At 43.3% G+C, this 19046-nt stretch overlaps 2 protein-coding genes across 2 annotated transcripts; one reads left to right on the top strand and one right to left on the bottom strand.

Moving 5' to 3' along the window:
• The first annotated feature begins 2719 nt into the window (after window positions 1-2719).
• gata1a (GATA binding protein 1a) lies at window positions 2720-8074 on the top strand. The gene is made up of 6 exons (XM_076267927.1): window positions 2720-2907; window positions 4966-5208; window positions 5610-6137; window positions 6381-6526; window positions 6833-6958; window positions 7210-8074. The coding sequence occupies exons 2-6, from the start codon at window positions 4998-5000 to the stop codon at window positions 7495-7497; spliced, it is 1299 nt and encodes a 432-aa protein (XP_076124042.1). The 5' UTR covers window positions 2720-2907; window positions 4966-4997; the 3' UTR covers window positions 7498-8074.
• A 4357-nt stretch (window positions 8075-12431) lies between these two features.
• Window positions 12432-18971, bottom strand: adnpa (activity-dependent neuroprotector homeobox a). The gene is made up of 4 exons (XM_076269010.1): window positions 18419-18971; window positions 17329-17447; window positions 17001-17087; window positions 12432-16751 (listed from the first exon to the last, which is right to left on the bottom strand). The coding sequence occupies exons 2-4, from the start codon at window positions 17434-17436 to the stop codon at window positions 14118-14120; spliced, it is 2829 nt and encodes a 942-aa protein (XP_076125125.1). The 5' UTR covers window positions 17437-17447; window positions 18419-18971; the 3' UTR covers window positions 12432-14117.
• Between the last annotated feature and the right edge of the window lie 75 nt (window positions 18972-19046).

Raw genomic sequence — 19046 nt, 5'->3', positions numbered from 1 at the left:
GGAAGCTCCTCCATACAGTAATTTTCGATTGTGATAGGGGGTGCTGTTGGCATTTTGACCTAGGGGAACGATTTTGTTCATTCAAAGTGTTAAAAATAGTAATATTACAGTAATTTATCAGATTAGTAATTCACTTTATATATTTTTATTTTTCTCTGAAATTTTAGGGAGGGTGTTCCTCCCTTTCCTCAATGAAGGAGCCTCCTCTGACACACACACACACACACACACACACACATACACACACACACACACACACACACACACACACACATACACACACACACACACACAGACACACCTCAGTGCTCTTCCATTCTTGTTTTTGATCCAGTCATTTAAGCACACAAGCCTCATATTACATATTACAGTAATGTTATATGTTCATATTTCAAATGAACTATCACATGAACTATCATATAATTTATGTGCCAATAATATGGAGCCTTAAGGAGGAGGTGAAGAGATGAAGGTGGTGATATTTTTGGCAGTATCACATCCACAGAGATAAGAGATGTAATATGTGTGATCCCTGAAGTTATTTTTTCCGTAACATAGGGCCTTTTGGCTGAAGATATACACAGCCATACTTATCTGTTGGATAAGACAGAGAAGAATTGATTTGAAGGGGTTAACATAAACTACAGTTAAACACAGTAGTTTTCTGTTGCAGTCACATCATACTGACATACCTGGGAAAGTACACTAGAACACAACAGCAGTACAGATACATTAGATCAGGGTAAACATGAAAAACTGAGGATGAGACACACATAGAGAGGGTGGGGGGGCGAGACAGTCAGAAAGAGACTGTGTGAGGCTCTGATGACACAGAGTTGCTCAGCTGGCTGTGGTACAAAGATAAGAGACCTGCTTTCACAGAAAGCTGCTTCATAGGAATTGGAGGTTGGCCGTCATAACGCTCCTCCCCCATCACACAGAAAGACAGGAGAGAGAAAGTGAGAGAGAGAGAGACAATAAGAAAGAGATAGAAAGCAGAGAACCTACAGAATGGATGTACTGATGAATATTGACAAAGGTAAACATACTAATCATTCAGGTTGAATATCTCCTATTATCATACATGAATAAGTGTGTGTGTGTGTGTGTGTGTGTGTGTGTGTGTGTGTGTGTGTGTGTGTGTGTGTACAGTGGCCTGGCTTCTCCACTCATCTTGATAACGTCTTATCACGACCCAGCAGCCAGAGCCTACTGAGACACCCGCCACATCCCTGAACCACTCTTGCTGCTTACTCCAGACCAACTGTCCTCCCTGTGCCCCCCCTCTCTCTCCCTCCCTCCCACTCTGTCTTCCTCTCTCTCTCTCTCTCTCTCTCTCACACACACACACTCAGACATATGCATACAGTACACACACACACACACACACACACACACCCTCCCTTTCTGGGCAGGCTTGTGCAAAATTCCAGAATTGAATTGAAACTGGCTCTTAAATTCCAATTCAATTCTTGAATTTCACTTGCATTTCAATTGATGTAGCAAACAGGAAGCAGAATTGCAATTCGAATTTTGCACAACCCTGTTTCTGGGTATCAAGCAATTTTGAGAAATATTATCCAAAACATCTGCCTAATCATTATAAACTGTAAACACTGCCATACAGTCAACACTATATCTGTTCTCCGCTCTGTGGTGGCGCTACTGAAGGGCCAGGCGTTCTGAATTCATGAACTCCTCTATGGCAATATGAAAATGAGCCCTCACAATAGCCATGCACATACTGTGCCCAGGTTCTGCCTGACCAGACACAGTTAGTCCTAATTTCCCTGAGAATTGTAAATGAACAGTGGAGGTGGAAAGCTCCAGATGTTTTGACTACCAAATGTCTGAGGCCTCTGGTTAGCTGAAACCCATACCTGGCACAGAGAGAGAGAGAGAGAGAGAGAGTGAGAGAGAGAGAGAAAAGAAGGAGTGTGTTTAAGAACAGTATCTCCATGATTGCAGCGTTTGTCCGAATTTGCATCACAGCCCCCTACACTGTGTGGGACTGTGCCACAGAGAAACTTGTCATTTTGCATGTTTTATTTGCTTTGTTTTAAATGTCCCTCTTACTTTTCCATAGAGCTTATTGTTGTATTGCTGTCACAAATCACACGTGGTTGATTATACTCTCTGATGGATGTTTTCACACATATCTTAGCCCAAAACCACCTGTTACATTGCAAATGGGTTAGTACTCATTGGTATAAAAGTAAAGCCATGGCTTACAGTTCCACTGAATTGTTTTGCATACTTTGCCTGGGTTTGTCTGAGGTCAGGAGCAACTTATCTCACAACAGCAGCTCTCTGCTCCGCCAGACCTGCCTACAAAAGAGCTCCATGCACATCGCTCTAACTTCCCAATCCCATCCCTTTATGTACTGCATATGACGGCAACACTCATGCAGGCTTTACAAGTTGAACTAGAATCATACACTTTTGAAGCAAGTTCAGGGCCTTTTTATATATTCATTGAGGTTTGTTTGTAGAAATATAGAAGGCCTAAAGTGTATCCATGAAAAGTGTCATAAACAGTGTGCAGGGCATCATTGTAAATAAACTCATGCACTGCAATAGAATGGACACCGTGTACAATAGATATGCTGTAGCTCATGTATGACAGCAAGGAACATTGCAGAAGAAGGAGGTGTGTCTTTCTATACCGAATAAAAAAAAAAGAAAACTGTATCTCCACCCAACCCAAGCCTTCCCTCCAACTTTAAACCAAGTGTGTCATATAGAGAGCACGGGGGATAAACCATCCAGTGAAGAGACCCAGTCCTGCCACTCACTGTGCACTTCCCCCTTTTAGGCATTTCTGTAAGCGTGTTGGCCACAGAGCCTCTGCTCACCTGTGCGCACCTGAGTTCACCTGTAGGAGCCCACCCTGTGAAAGGAGACCAGGTAGGAGAATTCTACTGCAGCGCTGCTATGACTGAGACTCACTCTGCAAATGCAACTATAGGACAACCTTTAAATAACTACTTTACAAAATGCCATATAATAAGATTTTTATGCACTTTTAAAGGAGCAAGTATATCCATCTAGGACTTTTTAAAACATTGTGCATAGTGCAGCATGAGCATCATGATACAGTGTGGCTGCTTAAACAGAGCCATACTGTAACATAGTCATGGTGTGCATGGTGCACGGTACTCTTTATCTTGAGGAAGGAAAGATAGGGTAGCTCTTGGTGGCAAAGAGGACTGCTTTAATATCTCTTCGGATCTACAATAAGCTGAAATTTTACTCTATCTTACTGTGAAAGAAAAACAGTGATTTGGCAGCGCAGCTTAATGTTACTTCACATTTTTTTATAGTTTGTCAGCACTAAGAGTGATCTCTCACACCGTGTGTGTAGCAGACTACATATGCAAAATAAAAGGTAAAGACATCAGGCAGCATTTAATGTATGATTTTTCACATTTATTTTAAAGCTTCAGGCAGATAAGTGACTATTATTAAATATTTAATACAAATATATTTGCTATATCATCTTTAAATTAATTATTTATCATCTCAATGTGCAGTTAAACTAAAGACTACATGTATACGTCATTTACGTGAAGTCCCATATGTGTGGACTATCAGTAAATTCAGAGCAACTAACATCATGACAATACATTCCTATATTCACCCTTTATGTGGCAAATTTTTTTTTTAAATAATTCATTCACAGTCAAACAAATATAAGTTGAGATAACAGAAGGAAATACAGATAAATACCATGAATGGTTAACCAAAATGAATATCTTCTTATTAATATTGTGACATTGCCCTTTGTCTGTTTTGTCATGGTATCACTTGGTTGAGGATGGGTGTTGAAGGGTTCCGGGATAAGAGCTAAATGTATTTGATAGTTTCTCTTGCTTCGCATTTAGATGTGGCAAATTGGTGTTGCTTCACACTCTTCTACTGAACTCTATGAAGTTTGTTCATTTGTTTGTGTGTATAAAAGTATTTAGAGAAAAGAGAGGAGTTTAGATATCAGAAGATGGATTATGACAGTTCGTTTTAATAATTAGATGGATAAGACAGTTTAATGTGAGTCCAATAATAATTCGCCTATCTGATTTTCACACACCTATCTCTCTTCTCTTTTCCTTGTTATCATGAATGCGTACAGATATGACCGTTAATCTCGGTTTCGATGAATTCTCAGTCTAAAGTACATTTTTTTGGTTTAGTTTTCTCTAAATTTGGCTCTAGATTTCAGATAGGCATACTGCTGGCATTATTAAGAGAAATAACAGTAAAAAAAAAAAAAAACAGGATAACAATTACATTTAGTGATTCACTCTCAGTTATACTCAGTTAACAGATAAAATGAGTTTTAATGAGTTTTTGAATGAGTGATTATCTACCGTTACATTCAGGCATTTCCAGTTGGGGCTATCACCAACATTCCACGATCATGCACAATAATATTTCAGACTTGGGGGTACACCAGTGAGCATGGGACAGGTCACTGCTAGAGCGTATCAGCAGCTCACAAAAGATCAGGTATATTTAGGGCCGACTTTCGGCCACAAGCAAATGAGGATCTCTAAAGGGAAGTTTGAGAAACCCAGGCAGTCGGAATACCTTTTCTACAGTCTCTAGAAACTTCACAGGGCCACAAAAATAGCACCAACAGTTATTGTGGCCTCTGATAGACTTCCATGCAGCTCCTCTGATGCGGTAGTAGACTCCAGGGACTTAGCTAGCTTAAGGCAGCCATGTACCATAGCTCTTTTGATTGGAATAAGAAGCACATCGATGTGGGTTCAAACTAGGTGTAGATACTTCTATTTCTCTCGACCACCAAGGTCAAGAAATATTTTATATACAGTAACCACCTTTACAACTGCCACAAATGAAATATGGTGATTATACATTTTTTGCAAGATCATATAAGAATTCTGTCAGTCTAGTAAATAGTCACAAATACAAGAAACCCATTGGGGTGCTATTTTCCCAAAGGTTTAGGAAATCACCCCCTTGTTGTCGAAGCGATGGAGAACTCGTCAGAGCAGTCCCGCTGGGTGTCCCCGTCACTGGTCAGCGGAGACCCATTGGGCCCCTTCTCGGCGGAGCAGAGCCTGCTGCCTCCAGGGGACGAGGCCGAGGCCTTCTACACGTCTGAGGCCGACTTCACCAGCCTGCCCTCCTACTTCTCCAGCGGGGGCCAGAGCCGACCCTCCGCCGCCTACAGACACAGCCCAGGTAAGACGAATGCACACGTACACACACACACACACACACACACACACACACACACACACACACACACACACAAGGCAGATCTAAGGCAGATCTCCTCATACACCCAGCAGAGTAGCTTTACTCAGACTGTGACCTCAGACTCATACTGACTGAGACCTCAAGCTTTCACGGTTGGTTTGTGGATGTAGCAATATGCAGTCCTTTTCATTTTATTGTCTTGAGAGATTTTCTCTTCAGTGCTAGTTTCTGCAGTTTGTTTTCTATCATGGTCAATTATACACCACTCAAGTGGACCACTGTTGAGAGTGGACTGTTTTTTTTCCCCTAATGCACTTTTTGTTTGCCCCCCCCCCCCCCCCCCCCCCACACACACACACACACACACCCTCCTCATCCCCCAGTGCGGCAGGTGTACTCCTCCTCCTCTCTCCTGAGTAACATCCAGTGGCTGGACGGGCCGGGGGGCCACTCGCTGAGCTCCCCCTACAATCCCTCTTCGTCTGGCTGGGCCAGCGGGCCCTTCTCCAAGACCCCCCTGTACTCCCATCCCTCCGCCTCCCTCTACACCACCAGCGCCACCTCCTCCTTCAGCTCCCCCAAGGAGGACTTCCCCTCGCCGGGGCGCGACGGCAAGGAGAGCCCCAGGCTCCAGGAGGCCCTGAAGGCCGAGCGGCTAAGCCCCATGGGAGGAGGAGGAGGGGGTGGTGGCAGTGGTGCCGGCACCAGTACCGGGGGCAGCTTCTTCAACTTGACCTCCACGGCTGGGGGGATGTACACGCCCTCCCCCCACCTCCTGGGACCCTACAGCTCCTATATGAACTCTCAGCAGGACTACAGCTCCCCGGGCCTCTACTCCTCACCTGGGGCCTGGATGAGCCCTTCGGCCTACTCCCCCAAATTGCGCAATAAGATGCGACTGTCCCCACCAGGTAATCTGGTGCTCGCTTTACTGTCAGAGACTCCCTCTTATAAACTCATACTAGTAATGTCAGACACTGTCAAGTAAGATATATTTGTGAGTGTATGTGTGTCACTTGTCTAGGCATGTATATATGTCAACACACACACAAACATGTGTATGCTATGAATACCTGTGTATGTGTGAGAGTGTGTGCGCGCATCTATGTTGTATACTCAGAGTACATGTGTCTATCATTGCTGTTTTTCAACAGAAGCTCGAGAGTGTGTGAACTGTGGAGCAACTACCACCCCTCTCTGGCGGCGAGATGGTACCGGCCACTACCTCTGCAATGCTTGCGGACTGTACCACAAAATGAACGGCCAGAACAGGCCTCTCATCCGTCCAAAGAAGAGATTGGTATGGACATAGAATTAAACCAGATTTCAGTTCATTTCAGTTCAAGCATCAAGAGCAGATGCAGAAGTGTACACTAAAGTGTAGCTAATGCTATATAAATCTAAATAGGGTAATACCAGTTGTCCTTTTCCAGAGCAAAATATATGCACTTGCATCATAACCTCTGAAAAGTGCAAAAAGGAGATTAATGACTCATCCCTTCCCTGCATGACCATGCCATACCCTTTCCAAGGTACAGGTTTTAAATGTAAACAGCAAACGTGTTTTGAAAAGTAATGACCACATGCCTGTCCGCCCCTCGCTTAGATTGTCAGCAAGCGTGCAGGAACTCAATGTGCTAATTGCCACACCAGCACTACAACCCTGTGGAGACGCAACGCCAATGGCGAGCCTGTGTGTAATGCCTGTGGCCTCTACTTCAAGCTGCATAATGTGAGTGATAAAACACTATCACTTATCACTTAGAAGATAAAAGTGTCATATTTCTACTACTGCTTCAACTGTAATTACCACTGGCTGTGGTTAGACAAACCCTTATCACAACTTAAACCACTTCACATACAGTCAGTCTTAATACTGGGATTACTGTTATGGCATATCTAAAAATATTGCCAATAATCACTGTGGGTGTATTTACATTAAAATAACCACTAAAATGCCTTTTTTGACCATATACATTATAGGTGAACAGACCCCTCACCATGAAGAAGGATGGCATTCAAACGCGGAACCGCAAAGTGTCAAACAAAAACAAGAAGGGCAAGAAGAACGCTCCCATGGATGCATATCCTGACCTGGTCAACGGACCCCCACATGATGACCTGGGGGGCCACTACTCCCTCCCCCAGGGACCCCTCCTGTCTTACGGCCACCCCTCACACCTGCTCCCCCCAGGCGCCAGCCTGCACCCCTCAGCCAGCCTGCCGTACTCCCACCACCCAAATTCGGGCATGGTGCCCACCCTGGTGTGAAGGGCCGACACAGGAGGGCACAGCATCAGGACTGTGGACACAGACACAGATGAGAGCACACACCATCTGCTGCCTATGTACACAGATGAATGCATTAAGAGAACTATAGGCCCACTGAAGACCATACACTGAAACTGGATGGACATTCTTGGGCTTTCTGGAGGGGTGAATGTATGTTTATTCTACCAACTTTTTTCCACATTTGTTTTTCAAAGCATGTGAAGCTTAATATTTTATGGAGTTTGCCAGTTTGATATGATCTCATCTTGTCCTAAAGATTCATTTAAAAAAAAAAGGAAGACAAATATGTTTACTTCTACAATGTACAAATGAAGAAGTCATTCACTTAGAAATATGTATAAAAGCCTTTTCCCACTGTAGACTGTGAAATGCAGATATGAATATTGTTTTGTGAATGATTTGTTATGTTCTTGATGTAGGCCAGCATTTAATATTTAAAGTATATTGAAAGCATACAGGGATACATCACATTGATATATTTTTGTAAATATGAAGTGCTGATCTTTGAAAAAGCTGTGAATGTTGATTGAATTAATAACATATTGATATACCTTAACAGTTTTGTGCTTTTCATACAAAAGGATTAAGAGGCATAATTCACAGTTATGCACCTCAGTTCTACATTTTTCAACAAGAAAAACATTAACCTCTGGTCAGTGTCAAACAGTTCATCAAACAATGAAGACCACAAATGGTGTTTTGTTGAAATTTTAAACTACCGAAACATGATACACACACGCACAGATCAATGAGAATAGAAAACGGATCCACAGAAAATTGCCACAGTGCTTCAGTTAAGTTCTATACAAATGATTGGGGTGACCTCAAAGCTTGCCATTTTTTTCAATGTGTAAATGTCATTTACATTTTTCGCACTGTTTCAGGTGCGGTGCTCACAGGCTATCTGTATGCACATTGTCATGACTCCCACGAGCCCCATAATGGTGTCATTGTTTGAGCGTCTCCAGCGCCAGGCCTCTGCCAGGCGGTTAGGATGAGGGAGCACCGGACATGCAAATTTACCACTTTCCATAAAGCTGTCGGAAAGTGACTAAACATTTAACAAGCATCGCGCCAGTGCCAAGTGTGCTAAATTTAGATAGACACAGCTATGCGCATGAGTCTGCTTTATTGACACTGTAGACACTTCACCACTTTAAAGTGATGTATAAAAGTCATAGAGGTCATAGAGTGTCACTACACAGAGGAATTAACTCTACTGTGACTCTTGACCTTTACGGTGTGACTAATTAGATTATAGAGTACTTGGAATTAAAATGAGGTGACACAAAATTAAATAGTGATTAAAACAAGTCCTTGTTTGTTCCATCTGCACAGACATGTCACCAGACCAGTTCATGAAGAAATGCACCCAGTAGGTGTTTTTCTTGTTCTCTATTGTCAGCTGGAGTTTCCAATTGGAGGGGAGCCATGACCTTAAAATGTGCCGTGGGGTCCTGATGCGTTCCTGCCCTGTAGTGGAGCAGGGGTCTCCGAGTCCAGTGCTGCAGAGACACAGATAGCTTATCATTGGAGTGTCACACTCTAAACGCCAACTAGCAGCCAAACAGGCACTCACTCACAAATGCTACATCACTCCTGGTGCACAGGTACACCCACCATAGCATAGGCCCCGTGCATCGGTTAGATGACCTCAAAAGACTTCAGGGGGAAAAAATACCATTCTCTACTACAACGAGCAATAAAATACAAAATGAGGTTCTCAAAATGTGAATTGTTGGAATGCCTCACTGCCATGTCACACCACGTGTTAAATGAAATGAGTTTAACTAAACCCACTCCACTGATAATGTGACCATGTATATTTACAGAGTCTAATGAGGACTTTTTATTCAGTTGTTGGTGAGTGTTATTGAGGAATGTGACTTCATGTGGATTAGAACTTGAGGTTTTGTCTCTGAATCATAACATCATAACCATGCAGTCTTCAATCAGACAAAATGAAATAACTCAGTGTCTCGCCCCAGAAACTTGCACTGCCAGACTGCACCAATGACGTGCTCAAGTTTTCCTGAATAGTAATTAATTAATAACTATGATGACCCTAATCACCACCTGTCTGCTTGAAAGCACACTTAAGAGGACGTGGCAAATCACAGATACACTCCATTATCACCCCAGCCGCCTTCTCCATAATCTCACCTCTCTCGGACTCGCAGCAGATCTCATACTGAAAGAAACATTCCTACCATGCGAGGCAGGGGTCAGTTTTGAACATGATAATTTGCCCACTTGGTTTCGTTGTGTGGTGATTTGCACGAGGACAGTTCTTCTCGCTTTTTCTCTCGCTCTCAGAGGGCCCAAGGGTGGTCACTGGGGTTTATTGGTCAGGCCGACTTGCTTTCACACGTCGCTGTGTTTGAACAGGCTGGCGCTATGTGGCTGCAGGTTCTGCATGGCCCTGAGTGTGGTTGCAAAACTGGGGAAATAGCTCCGAATGACAGAGAGAGATTAGAAAACCACAGGTTCTGTCTGTCTTGGGTTCAAGGGCATCCGTTACAGCCAAGTACCTCAGTTTATGTTCCTCCTCAGTCTGGCACTCCCTGTCCCAGTGTGTTTCTGAAATGCCAATTTAAACTCCTCATCATAATATTACAGATTTATAAACTGTGACTCAATAGCCAGTCTGACATGCCCTTGACAAGGTCATGGATTCCGTTTCTAGTCCACATGATCTTGCATGGAAGTTGTCTGTTTAGCATGGCCTTGGTTTGTTCAGTTTAGTCAACTCCCATACAGCATTAAAGCATTAATACCTCATGAAAGTTAATTACCGGAAAAAGATGCTTCTGAATCTTTTTTTTTTCTCCATAGACCAAAATAAAAGATTACAAAGATGAAAAATTCTTTGTGCATGCGTATGCCATGTTTTGAAACTACAGAATCCAAAATGTACATGCCTAAAGGAATGTCTTCCATTTGGTTTCTTGTCCTGCAGTGTCTGATCTTACATGTATGACTTATTCAGAACCTCAGCAATTGTGGGTACAGGTCACTATAGCACAGGTAAGGTATACACTTTTCAAGAGTGTGCACCATTCGGGAGTTGCACTCCTGTCTTTGATATTAAAGGTGCCGAGGAGATCAGTGTATATTCTACCTTTCAACTGAACACTGACTGTCCAGTAGCCTACTTAAATTACACAAATGAACTATCAAAAAGCATGATGAAGTGATGACAGTGAAGACGGTTACAGGAAACCAGAGAGAAGTAACATCAAACATTTTCCCACAAACACAGTCAATTTCATTCTTTGGAAATTCAGCTTCTTCAAAAATGTGCTTGATTTTGGTCCTACTACATATGACCATTGTTGTATTTTGCTTTCTTTTTTTCCTACGTGCTGTGCAATACTCAACAGCAACTCAATATTCACAACAGCAAATTATTTGCAAATATAAATATTTTTGGTTTCAATATTGCTTATGTTTACTGTGTATGTTTTGACTTCTCTCTGCAGATTACCGGTACTTCCTCTTGAATGGAAATATACATAGAAGCTCATGAAAGACATGACAGCTTTAGGTTTAGAGTGAGTGCATGATATATCCAAAAATTATATGACAAAAGTGTTTGCAATGTGAGGCAAATGCTTGCTTTTGAGATGTGTTTAGAATATTTTGAATGCAGTGTTTCATTTACAGAAGATATGAGATATTTTGCATTTTGTTTGAGCAATAGTTGGATTTGTGTGTAGAGCTTTGAGAAAAAAACAGAGCTTTGAAAATGTGTGTAAGCAGTTGTAAAACTGGAACATCTTTCATTATGACAGTGACGGGCCAGTTGAATGGTACATCACTGTTATCAGTATATCAGCCCGTATGATGGACAAGACATCCCTCATAAGACACCACCTAGATAACACCTCATGGCCAGCCAAAGCTATTAAGATGTCATTACAAATGATTACAAAAGAGCTATCTGAAAATCACCAGCAATAACTAATGACATCCTCCCCAGAGAAAGTGTATCCAAGTTAAAAGCGACTCATTCCAACACAGGTTGAGAGCGCAGGATGCAGTGGCTGAGAGGTATGGCCTACTATTTTTAAAAAAAAATAGTTTATTTGCAGACTTTATATTATCCAGTAAGTCTGTGTGATACAAATCTACCTTAGAGCAAAGCCCTGTCCAAGCCTTGTGATCTTTGGCGCCCCCCTAAGGGTGGCCCAGACCTTGGGTTGGGAACCAGGGGGTCAGGATTTATTGAGTTAGCTTCATCCTCACTTCTGGTCACATTTTCACAAGCAAGTCAATTGGCTGCCATATTACTGGTGGGCACAAGAGTATGTTGTTTGTTTCCAAGGAGCCAATCCACATGGACGACATCATTTGTGGACATCTGTAAGGTGGCACCTAATTGACTTGTTTGTGAAAATGTGGTCAGAAGCAAGAACGTCAAGACACCTTTTTTTTTTTTTAAGATGTTGTAGTCAATTAAGGATATTTTTGGCTGAGTTAGCTAGCCTAGCATCGGCCATTGAAATTAATTGAAGCAGTACTTGATCACTCTCTCCAGGTCTATAATACCTCCAGTCTATGCCAGCAACGGCCATGGCATATTTAATTGTTAGTCTTATGCCTCAAGAGATATATTATCTTCTGTTCTCAATCTTAGATTAGCCGTCTCTTCCTGCTTTCAGAGTTTATCCACAGATTATCCATCTCTTCCTACTTTCTCCTCAAAAATGTGCATAGGAAACAGTCCAAAACAAAGACCATGTGAAGTGATTGCCCCCTTCTGGTGAACTGCATCATCCCACAAAAAATATTTCAGCATGAGGCATCTCAAACAGAAGCAAACTAAGGGCAGGATGTCCACACTGTTGTTCAGAGAATCACATTAGAGAATAGTTAAGAACTGCCTGCATTTCAATTTTACACCGACCAGCTTTCTATGTGGTGTCTCAACAAAAGTTCACTTTTTATTATTTTTTTTCAAAAGGAGTTTGTTCAAAATAACTACATAATTTAACAAAAAAGATGCTACACATTAGTCACACAGAGGACAAATACCTAGCATTCAGACAGTGAATAATAATCATGACTGCCAACATAAACATTTCTGAGATCCTTACACAAACCCTCACATTCCAAAAAAAAGGAAAAAAAGAAAAAATAATAATAAAGAAATAACGTGGGCATCTGTCTCTGAATGATACAGAATAATCGTATTTCCCCCCCCCCCCCCCCCATCATATATAAAAATACAAAAACACTTGTGGGGTTTCATAGCACAATAAGACGGTAATTAATAAACACTGTATTAATTTAATTCATTTCAGGCAAATCCCAACATATGAAAAAAGCTGACAAATGTAGTAGAGTCAAGAATTACATGAGTGTTTGAAGCTTTCAATCAATCGTATGGGGTACAAATCTGATTAGATTAGATAAACTACATCTGCACAGCTCTTCAATGATTCAAAAGATCATTTCCAATACTGGAAATAGGAATTCACCAGTACTGCCATGGCTAAAAGAGAAATAAAGTCCTCAGAAAAGCTAAATCTACAGTGTCCACATCATGCAAGTTATTAAGACCACCAGAATAGTGTCATCCTCCCAGGGACAATAGTCTACACGAAACCTTGTATTTGTGCCCTTTTTAGAAAACAACATATTCAAGCTTGTACAGGTAGATTTAGCTCAAAAGAAAAAACAATGTTTTTCCCCATCTGATTATTATCCTAAGCATCTTAATGATCGAAGCACTTGAAACCACAAAGCAGGAGCTGAGAGAGCACACATACTCACTCAACACACACACACACCAACTTTTACTCCAACATCTGGTCTGATCTCCCAACCTGCACCCTTGGGACTAGCTGAGGTCTTTAAGTCTACAAGAGCCATTCACATTCAGAGCTTCAACATCTGAGGGATGTGAGAATGTTCTCTGTGTGAGGGAATGGTCTGAAGCCAGGAAGAATGGCAAAAGAAAAATAAATAGGAAATAAACAGAAAAGTTATGCATGAGATCATCTTCTATAAGTTGAAAAGTTACTATCTGTATGACACAATTTCGATTACTTTTGTGAAATTAGGCTACGCTTGCCTTTTTTATTGACAAAAAAGAAAAACAAAAGAGAAAACCCATTTTTTCCATGATTTTTAGCAACTACTTGTTAAGAATGATTAAATAGAGGGAAATGCATATAAAATATACACAAGAGACACTTAAATTATACAATTTGGGAAAATAGAGGTCCATATTCATCTCAGTCAAATCCAAACAGTACTTCCAGCAGGCAATTTTTCATCACTGCCGTTGACACCCTTCAACATCACTGAAGTGATGGAAACTATCATCAAAATGCATATTTTTTTCCACAGTCAGCACAATGTATATTTTTCAGCACAACGGTTTTACCAGAGTGAATCAAATTAAATGTTTTTTTTTTTTTTAATTGTTGTTACTTTGATTTAGCAATGTCTTCTCTGTGTAACCATTTCCTCTGTTATAGCCATAAACAAATGGTAGGGAGGTCAATATTCTCATAAAGTCAGTCAAGTCTTCTCCTGTGGAGAGATACAGAGATTGGCAGCAAATTGGAGGGTGATCAAGGTCCTGTTGCTCACCTACCCACCAACCCCACTTCCTTCCCCTGTCCTTCAAAAATACCAGCTGGTCTATAACTGCTATCATCGAGGGTCACTGAGCCACGGGCCCATGACTCCTCCTCGGGGCTGGATACAGACAGAGAGCTGTCCAGGTTCTTGGCTGCATCTCTGGCCGAGTGGCCCATGGAGGGTCCATCTATGAGTCCAGTTAAACTACGTGAGGAGTTCTCTTGGGGCCTGGGCCGTCTCTCCTGAGAGAGGAACACCGGCTGCTGGCCCAAGTGGCCACCGGTTCCCCTTGCCAACACGGTATGAGGTCGCTCGTAGGGCTTAGCGTAACTGGTCATCTCTTCTACATCAGAATCACTATCAGAGTCAATAGATATGGGTTCTTGATAAGAGCCGGGTTTCGGCGTGAAGGCACTGTTGCTCGGCTTGTTTAGACTACCCTGTCCTGCGATCACAGGCTGCCTGATGACAAAGTGTTGGACTGCTTTGGCATTCTCACTATGATGAAAGCCTCCAGCATCCTTCAATCTGGATTTAGTAATCTTTGAGAGCCTGCTGTCGTCATCATCCGTGCCCTCGAAATACCACTGCGGGTCAAAGTCCAAGTCATGCTTGACTTGGTTGACAGCACGCATGTTGAAGCCGAGCAACACAACAGCCTTCCTTGTGACGAAGTCTCGCTCACATGAGCGGCGCCGGTTGGCAAAGTGGCTGGAGACATCGGACTTCCATAGCCAGAGGCTGGCCGCGAGCTTCTCCACCTCACGCTGCGACGGGTAAGGGTGGCAGTTGAAGTAGGCAGTGAGGAAAGCTTTACGAGCCTCGTAGGTCTTCTCCGCATGGCCTTTGGGATCCAAAGCCAACACAACCGGTTCCTCGGGCTTCTCCACAAATATAGTGGGGTAGCATCTGGTGTGGTCCACCATTTTCCTCTTTTTCGCATCCAGACTATCGGGCGGAGGCAGCTCACGTTTCAGAGTCCCTATGCCTGGGGGACGCAAGGTGGCCACAGGCTTGGTGACCTGACCAGCCCTAGCAGTGCTAGGCCTGGCTGTACCTCCCTGAGACTGAGCCACGCCTCGACAGTGCACCAGGTGCAGCGTGATGGTGGAGGCAGTCATGGTGCTTGTGTATACACCGAGGCAATGGATGCACTTGTAGGTCATCTTCTTCTCCACAGGGTGCATTGTCTGGATCACCTGGTGACGCTCCCGCAGATGGAGAGACAGAGCCTCAGATATGGGCCCTTTCAGGATGGAAAAGCAGAGGGGGCACAGGGTCTTGCCGACCTCCGTCTTGGGTGTCAGACTCGCAGGAGGCACCTTTGGAGCCGGTGACTCGTGCTGACTGTCTGGTATCTTTACATGCACTTTCTTGGGTTGGTCAGACATGTGGGCCTGTGCCTTAGTGGAGGACTGTTCAGAGGCGTCCTTCATGTTATAGGTAGTAACGATCAGCTGGATGTTCTTGGGCTTGCCAAGAGCAACAGTGAGGTCAAAGGTTAGTGGAGACTCGCCAGGAGCAGTCTTCGTGTCCTCGGGGCAACACTGGCGTTTGTGTGCTACAATTTTCTCCACTTCGTTGAATGTGGTGTAGCACAGCGGGCACGAAAGCCCATGGACCAGCAGGTGGCTCAGTAGTGTGTCGGTGGGCAGGTAGCGGTTGCAGTACAGACACTTGCTAGTAAAGTTATGGATCTTCATGATGTACTTGGCCATCACTCTCACCTTCTCTGCCTGGTGCTCCTTCTCAAAGTGGGCACTGTATGCACTCTCTGGGAAGAGCTGACTGCACACTGTGCAGATCTTCCACTTCTGTGTTTGAGCAGTGGACACATTATGCGGCTTCTTGACCGGGATGGGATCACACGCGCCCAACAGTTTTGCACTGTCAGCGGGGCCCATGCGGATAGGCTGCCCCATAGGAAGCTTATACCCTATAGTATTTTGCTTCAAGTGATCCAAGACGGGTATCCCCTGCATTTTGGGGGGGGCCATGCGGTTCATCTGCTGGGGTGTCTGAGGTCGCCAACCTCCAGAAGTCAAGACGGCTCCTCTTGACAAACCTGCCTGATATGTGGGTCTGGACACGGGGATGTTTGTGTGGCCAATCAGTGCAGTAACTTGGTATCCAATCTTCTCATGGAACTCGACCACATGCTGTACCAGTGCCTCGTAGGAGCGTGGTGCAAACTGACAGATCTTGCACTGGATGCCATTTATGCCAGCGCCGGAGCCATTACCACCTGACTTGTTCTCAGAGTCCATGTCCACATAGGCCTTAGCCACATGCTGGAAGTGCTCGCGATAAATGTGCCGACGCACTACGTTGTACAGGGGGTCCTGGTAGGTGCACGTCTTGCAAAAGTACACAGCCTGGAGCGAGCCGTCCTTCATCGCCATCATGTTGGCCTGGTTGGACGTCATGTTCTGACGGTAAGCGTTGTTGGCCGCATGGAAGAGCCGCACATGAGTCTCCAAGGACCTCTTATTGCCACTGTACATGCAGTAGGGGCAGTTGAGTAGAATGTGCTTCTCGTAGTCCTGCCTGTGCACATTGCGAAAGTGGTTCTTGTATCCCGAGAAGTATTTGGAAGAGAAGGGGCACTCTGAACAGCAAAACTGCTTTGATCTGTAGTCCTGTAGGACATTGCAATCAAAAGAGGGAAAAAAACAATCAATCAAAAGAAAGATCTGCACACTGTTAGATTCTCCCATAAACTTTATTCGGTAAAGTTTTAATCCTTTAGATTTTTGTCAGGAATTTAAAAAAAATAAAAAATAAACAATCAACTAAGCAATGTTATAAAAATGGTTTGATTAATTTCGCCAACATACCATATACCACTTAGTCTCTGAAAATGAATGAGTTTTGACTTTGATTCATACCTGTGGTTTTTGTGGATACCACAGACAGACATCCTCCCAACCAAGACTCTTCACATAATGATCATCAGGACCAAACTCCTTGAAATCCTGTGCATAACAAGGAAATATTTAACATAATAAGTCATTTAATTCTATAAAATTGCATAGTGGTTACATATTTTACAGCTTTCACGTGGATATGACAGGCAAGGGTTTTTAGGGCATTTTACATTTTCAATGTAAGTCATATCCTAAATGCCAGAACCCTGTACTTTATGACTATGAAACTGGACCTTTGCATTTCAAACTTAAATAAAGGACCAAAAATAACACAATCGTATTATTTTACCTCAACATGGTCCTTGCAGTACTCCAATCCAATGTCAACAAGCACTTTTTTCACCGACTTCCTGGCCTTTCGTATCCTGGTGAGGTTGTTCACCGGTAGCTGAAACATCTTTGCTGCTGCTGTTGGAGAGCAAAAAACCTCACAATTTAACACTCGCAGTTTAATTTATTAATGCTACACGACATACACGAGAGATGATAGTCCTAATCAAGTAAGGTTTTGCCCCGTTTTCCCCCCGCAGTCAACAGGGAGCATAACAAACTCGGCAATTGTGCTGTGACATACAGGCAACAAGGGGCCATTATGAAACCGATTTTCTTTTAACCAGCGGTGTGCATGCTCCCGCCAGAAAGTCATGCACTCAAAACTCAGAATAATAGAGTTATGTACTTAGATAATTAACTCTGGTAGGGCACATGTAGCCTAATAACGGACTAGTTTTAAGGAAAACGCAACAAAGCAGTGCATTTCAAATAATAATCACGAACTGTTACTTCGCTTATCCGGCGCTGCTTAGTTATCTGATAGCAAACGCTAACGTTACTTCAGCTAGCTTACTACATTATTGAACATCCAAAAAATGGGGAGATGCAATCAACGACAGGCCAACTGGCTAAGGAAATGGCTAGTCAACACACTTGCGCTAACGTTATTTCTCTGCAACAAAAGGGGAAAACAGCTATCGCTGGCTAGCGAACACCAGCTAACTGACTAGCTATATGTCTTGGATAGCAATGGGTATGTCACTGCGTATAACATTAGAGTTGCTATTGTAGCTAAAGCAGGCCAAACCTACGCTAGCTGCCTGGCTAGGTCTCAATCTATACATCCGATCTAATTGTTCTAACTCGTAGCTGGCAGCAGACGCTAACGAGAGAATCCAAATGACGAGAACACTTTCAGTTTGATGGACAGTTAACTAATCGCACATTAAACTTTCACCTCGTGCTCCTGATTGCCAACAATTGTATCTCGCGGGCTATCTTAGTTTAGATGGTGTTTACAGTAACGTTAGTCAAGCGATTCAACCCCGAAAACTGGCAGACAATGCTTTATGTTAGGTACTGAAAATAGCTTCACTATTATCTACCTCTCTTTCTTTCGGGACAGCAAATATTTCACCCCTCAGGGACTGTACGTTACTCCATCCAAACCGCAGGACAGAGGAGACCGACTCCAGTTTATTGTGTCCAACCCGGTGCTGCAGTTGTCCTTCGTCTAAACTCGGCTGCCGGTGGGGCTGAGCAACTCATCCTGATCATCTGTGCCATGTGTTTCAGTAAATTAAATATGCCCAGTTGCTGAGGTGTACGCTGGCCAGTGCGATACAGTGTGTTGTTCTACAGTGGTCAGATTATCCTCAAATCAAATATACAACGAAGAAGCATCATTAACGGCAAGTTTTCCTATATCGAGACCATTCCTCATCATGGCTCGGGCCAAGCCTGTCCAAAATGGCGAATCGAGTACAGCGGAAGTGACATATATTTGTGTAGAACTTAAAAGAAAAAATCTCGTATCCAGATGCAGCGAGCGCGAACTTGTTCTAAACACAGAGACGTGGATGCACGCCGCAGTAAATATCAACCTCGTTATCGGCTACATTGGCATCAAACAAAGTAGCGTGTCCCCGGCTGAGAAGAAGTATAGGAAAAACACGGCTGGCCAACAAACATTGCCGACTTGCCAACACCGCCAGTAGGGGGGTAGGCTATGGT

The sequence above is a fragment of the Alosa pseudoharengus genome, unplaced genomic scaffold (genome assembly GCF_046254945.1).
Source record: "Alosa pseudoharengus isolate Yale_2024_CS ecotype anadromous, Long Island Sound unplaced genomic scaffold, YU_APseudo_1.1 YU_APseudo_1.1_scf_5, whole genome shotgun sequence".
Lineage (NCBI taxonomy): Eukaryota > Metazoa > Chordata > Actinopteri > Clupeiformes > Clupeidae > Alosa > Alosa pseudoharengus.
Note: the sequence above shows the minus strand (reverse complement) of the source record. Positions and strands in the feature narration are given on the sequence as shown.

Bases quoted from the DNA above. Each gene is read 5' to 3' on its own strand.
- gata1a (XM_076267927.1), top strand. From the start codon at position 4,998: ATGGAGAACTCGTCAGAGCAGTCCCGCTGGGTGTCCCCGTCACTGGTC. The intron at 5,209-5,609 runs GTAAGACGAATG...CTCATCCCCCAG, and splicing joins CGCCTACAGACACAGCCCAG to TGCGGCAGGTGTACTCCTCC. The intron at 6,138-6,380 runs GTAATCTGGTGC...GTTTTTCAACAG, and splicing joins GATGCGACTGTCCCCACCAG to AAGCTCGAGAGTGTGTGAAC.
- adnpa (XM_076269010.1), bottom strand. From the start codon at position 17,436: ATGTTTCAGCTACCGGTGAACAACCTCACCAGGATACGAAAGGCCAGG. The intron at 17,088-17,328 runs GTAAAATAATAC...TGTTATGCACAG, and splicing joins ACTGCAAGGACCATGTTGAG to GATTTCAAGGAGTTTGGTCC. The intron at 16,752-17,000 runs GTATGAATCAAA...AATGTCCTACAG, and splicing joins GGTATCCACAAAAACCACAG to GACTACAGATCAAAGCAGTT.